The 5,241-nt window shown below is 34.8% G+C and overlaps 1 protein-coding gene across 1 annotated transcript; it reads left to right on the top strand.

Moving 5' to 3' along the window:
* The first annotated feature begins 244 nt into the window (after positions 1 to 244).
* LOC139431340 (KRAB-A domain-containing protein 2-like) lies at positions 245 to 980 on the top strand. Its single transcript, XM_071198993.1, has 2 exons — positions 245 to 395; positions 460 to 980. The coding sequence occupies exons 1-2, from the start codon at positions 245 to 247 to the stop codon at positions 978 to 980; spliced, it is 672 nt and encodes a 223-aa protein (XP_071055094.1).
* Positions 981 to 5,241: the final 4,261 nt, after the last annotated feature.

The raw sequence follows: 5,241 nt of genomic DNA, 5'->3' as shown, positions 1-5,241 counted from the left end.
GTTTAATGCAATAGATTTCCACAATGGAATTACACAAACAAAGGTACGTTAATATTATAGTTACTTGTTACATAGTAATATAACCTAAAATTAAAAAAATAAAATAGGTTTTATGAACAACTGTATGAACGAAGAAAAGACGTTGCCGATAACAACCGCGGCTTAACGAGAGAAAAATATAGTAAAATATAGTCTCATTGAAGAAGTAAAAATTGCTAAGGCTGTTAAAAAAAAAAGTCCAAGAATGCACTGGCTCTTAAAGCATTATGATGTGTTATCTGTTCAGGGGGTAGAAAAACTGATAGTGCCTCTTAACAATGATTTTGTTGATGTAATATATTACGTCCATGACGACGAGTTGTTTAACATTCTTCAAGAACTACACACATCCACAGGTATGTTCTGTAATTGGAGTCATATATGGAGTAGGTAATTAATAAAATCACTTTTTACTTGCAGGTCATGGTGATAGAGATCGCATGATGAAAAAAACAAAGGAAAAATACAAGAATATAGTGCGTACTGAAATTTTATTGTTTATTAACTTGTGCGCTCCATGTCAAATGAAACAAAAAAGGGAAAAGAAGGGAATTATATCAAAACCGATGATCTTCAATGATCTGAATTCCAGATGTCAAGTAGACTTAATCGATTATCAGTCGCATGCTGATGGTAAATACAGATTTGTCCTGGTGTACCAGGATCACTTAACAAAATTTGTTATTCTGCGACCACTTGAAAGTAAACGCGCAGAAGAAGTCGCTTACCACCTTGTAGACATCTTTACCACTTTTGGGGCTCCTGTAGTTTTGCAATCTGACAATGGACGCGAATTTTGCAATAGAATTATTGAAGAATTAAAAAGTTTGTGGCCTGAACTAAAACTGGTCCATGGAAAACCGCGTCACAGTCAAAGTCAGGGTAGCGTCGAACGCGCTAATCAAGACGTGGAGAACATGTTAACAACTTGGATGTTATAAAACGAAACAGAGCATTGGAATCAAGGTCTACGATTCATACAATTTATGAAGAACACATCTTTGCACTCTGGAATAAAAAGGGCTCCATATGAGGCCATGTTCGGGGACAAACCGAAAATTGGATTAAAAACTTCTAATATTCCATTAGAAGCAATGGATAGCGTAACAACCGAAGAAGATCTGGAAAATGTGATTAATTCTATTCTGATTGAAAACACAGAAACCGTTCAACTGGAAACAGAGCAACCAGCGCTGGAAGGTGTTTCAACAGAAAAAGATTTAGAAGAAGTGGTTACGTTGGTTGTTACTGACAACACACAAACCGGACAATCCCAATTGCACCAAACAGCAACGACCGAAAATGTACCACTAGAAAATAACAATAACACTCAAACACTCTCGTATGAAATATGCGGTAGTTGTTTCAATCCCACTAATCGTGATGCCTCACATGCTGAGAGCACGTCCTTGGAAAATATTTGCAATTTTTGCAATAGAAACAGAAACATAGCAAATGCCAGAAAGGGCGCTTATGATGGATTACAAGCCCAGGCAAAACGAATGAAATTAATATCAGATAGCACCCATCCAAAACCACAGATTGGATCAACTGTGAGGATTCCTGTTCCAGATGTCGATCGTGGCAGGGGAGATGCTCGATCAGTTTTAGCGGTAGTGTTAGAAGCTACAGAAGATGGTTTTTACCGCTTGGGTACAAAACTAGGAGTCATTTCAAAATACTACAGTCGTTCAGAATTTAGTATATGTCCTGCTAACATTTTGAAAATTGAAGAAATCACCAAAGATAAGGAAGTTTCTCTTAGATCGGTGGCTACAAGTCAATCTACTGGGCATGGGCAAGGTTTCAAAAAATGTTACTGTAAGACTAAATGTCAGTCAAACAAATGTGCTTGTCGAAAAAAGAATGTATTATGTAACTCAAAATGTCACAATAGTCTAACTTGTACAAATAAATAAAAAATGCATTTTTTTCCTTGTTTAAAATATTACAGTAATATGTATATCGTCTATTTGCAGATGGACGTTTATAAATAGACTAGTCCTTTTTCAAACCGACTAGTCCGTTTATTAAAGAACAAGCTTCTTACACATATAGACTAATAATTTCAGTCCATTTACATATGGACTAGTCCTTTTGCATACGGTCTTGTTTACATATATGGTCTGTAACATATACATTGCATTTAGAATTAAAATATTAATTTTACATAACTTTGATTTTTAACAATTTTTAATACATTACTCTAAAAAGGATAGTTTTAGTTTTCGTTGACATAAGCGACATTGATTTTTAAACATTTACTTCATTCCAAAATGGCATATGTACGTTTTAAGCGCCACATTGGCCACCATTTATTACATTTAATTGAGATAAACACCAGAGATAAATTTGGCATATTCACCATGGTTATGTGTCGATTAGACTAATATTAATATTTGTAAAATAAATCAATACGTCTGTTTAGCTATTAGATAACAAAATATAATGAATACAAACGAAGTTAATCATTTTTTGTGTTTTCTGAAAAATTAGGTAAATGTCGTTTATGCCGTTTTGGCTTGACAGCGTCGATATTATGAATATCTGATTGGAACTACAACTATACGGAAAATAGTTAGAGATACTTGTGATAAGATATGGATATGTTTGAAGCCGACATATTTGCCAAGAAAAAATGAAAATACATGGCATGAAATAGCTGATAAGTTTGCTATTAGAACCAATTTTCCGAACTGTTTGGGAGCCATAGACGGAAAACATGTTAGAATACAGAAGCCGAGTCATAGTGGTTCTTTATTTTATAATTATAAAAATTATTGTTCAGTTGTTCTTATGGCTATTGTTGATGCAGATTATTGTTTTATTTCAATTGATGTCGGTTCATATGGAGGTGCTAGTGATTCACATGTATTTAAACGCTCGAACTTTGGACGAAAACTTGAGAAGGGACAACTATCCATACCGCAGAAACAGCTACTACCAAATGATAATGGAATGCCTTTGCCATTCGTTTTTGTGGGAGATGAAGCGTTTGCTTTATCAGAACATGTTTTACGGCCATATGGAAAACAAAACCTAACTGAGTCTAAAAAGATATTCAATTATAGACTATCTAGGGCCAGAAGAATGGTAGAATGTGCATTTGGTATTTTGAGTAATAAGTGGAGAATATTACACAGACCTCTGAATGTATTTCTTCATAACTATGTGCGCAAAAAAGACGGGATACATTTTGAAGATACTTTATACGAATGCCCATATCCTAGTATTCAACGAACTAATATGCGTGGTTCTTACAATGGAATAACAACCCGAGAATATTTTACTAAATATTTTACGTCTCCTCAAGGTTCTGTTCCGTGGCAGTATGAAAAAATATAAAAATACTTTTCTTACCTTTTATATTCTTATCTAGTGGTGTCATTTGTTTCCACGACTCAATCATTTTTTCGCAAACTTCTTCCCATAATCTGTTAATTATGTTTCGATCCGAATGCTCTTTCAAACTTTTGTCATATATAGCCGGTTTACTTTCAATAGCGTGAATAAACCTTTCTGTCCAATCATCGCCAATCTCAATTCCTAAGAAATGATAAACATGCATATTATTTAATAACTAAACTTTATTCTTCCAACTCAGCACAAATATACTGTAGGAAATAACAAAACATAAGTTATTGATAGGTAAAATGATTTGATAAAAAATAATTTACAAATAAAAATAAATTTATTGAATATTATAAATTTTTGTCTTACTTACCTCCTTGTAAAGACATCTTAACAGAATGAAACAAAAGAAAAATCATCAAAACAACCCCGACCACACCCAATCCAACCCGACTATCGTGGACATGTGAGCGCGGACACGTTTAAACAAGTAGTTCACAAGATAGTTGCGCGACCGTTACGTTGCATTCAGTTTGAGATAAAACACAAACTAAATAGTCGGCCGACTAAACCGTTGCATGTGAGCGCATTCTCATAAAGATTCTGTAGTCTCACTCATGCAACCAAACAGTCGGTCGACTAAAAATTGCATGTCAGCGCCTAGCCGTACTCAGGGGGCGTGATGGCTCAGCGTGTTAAGGTGGGTCTTAGCGGTCCGTTACCGTGGCTCAGCCCGGCTAAGTTCAGCTCGGCTTTTTAACAAATAGACCAATCTCAGCGTGCTATTCTCTGTGTCCGTGCGGGCGGCGTGGCTAAGCTCGGCTCGGCGTCAAAAGTTGGTTCAATCCAACTTTTGTAGCCGAGCTGAATCGAGCGCAGTGGAGCGGAGTTTAAATGAATTTGAGTGTAATTTTTATTTTACAATGGAAAACGTTGAAAAACTTGTGAATTTAGTACAAGCAAGACCGGTGTTGTTCGACGTAAGATCAGTACATTACAAAAACGTTTTCTTACGCAAGAAATCGTGAGCAGAGATTGCCAAAATCAAAGGAATTATATTTAATTATTAGATGGCTATGTTGAAAACTAAATCTTTTTTCGATCTACATCAATAACGACAAAACATTTAAAATATTATTTAGTTTTTAACGTCACGATCTGGGATTTAAATCAAATTCTGGTTTTTCTATTTCTCGAATGTCTTGGACAATTTTAATATTTTAAAAAGGATGGCGGAGTCGATAGATGTCATGGGGGGGGATATATCCCACTTATCCCCCCCCCCGTAAATACGCCACTGATCTACGCCATTTACTTTATTACAAAAGTATTGGGCACAGTTTTGGTGGTCTCCAAATATATGGGATTGAATATTTGATAAATCTTTTTGAAATAATAAAAGTTTTTGTTCATATGGAACATTTTGTCCATTTCTATATTCGGCAGATTTTTTTATAGCTATCCGAAATCTTAATACACTGTTGGATAGCTTTCTTCGAAGTTGTAGTGGAACGACTTTTCCGCTAGTGTTTCCCACTTTTTTAGAAACTTCAACCAATTTATTACTAAAATTCCGTAATAAATAATTGATGCATTCTACCTTTTCTATTAAACATGTCACGTAGGGTTTAACGGAATTTAACTTTTTTGTGACACTACTGTCCCCGTCGCACAATGGGGTATTTGCCCATTCTAGCTGGACAAAATTATTTTTCTATTTTCACCCCTTAAAATGGTTTTTTTATTTTCAGATACAGGGTATGTAATGCAAAATACACACTTTTAGGTGCTAAAGTTAAACTTTTTTTTTATTTAAAACCCTAAATTGTAATATACAGGTATTTCTAAATT

This window comes from Onthophagus taurus, chromosome 8 (genome assembly GCF_036711975.1).
Source record: "Onthophagus taurus isolate NC chromosome 8, IU_Otau_3.0, whole genome shotgun sequence".
In the NCBI taxonomy this organism is placed as follows: Eukaryota; Metazoa; Arthropoda; class Insecta; order Coleoptera; family Scarabaeidae; genus Onthophagus; species Onthophagus taurus.
The sequence above is the reverse complement of the archived record's forward strand: the minus strand, read 5'-3'. Positions and strand labels throughout refer to the sequence as shown.

Excerpts from the sequence above, each read along its gene's own strand:
- LOC139431340 (XM_071198993.1), top strand. The coding sequence starts at position 245 with ATGCACTGGCTCTTAAAGCATTATGATGTGTTATCTGTTCAGGGGGTA. Across the intron at positions 396-459 it reads AGAACTACACACATCCACAG|GTCATGGTGATAGAGATCGC; the intron begins GTATGTTCTGTA and ends TTTTACTTGCAG.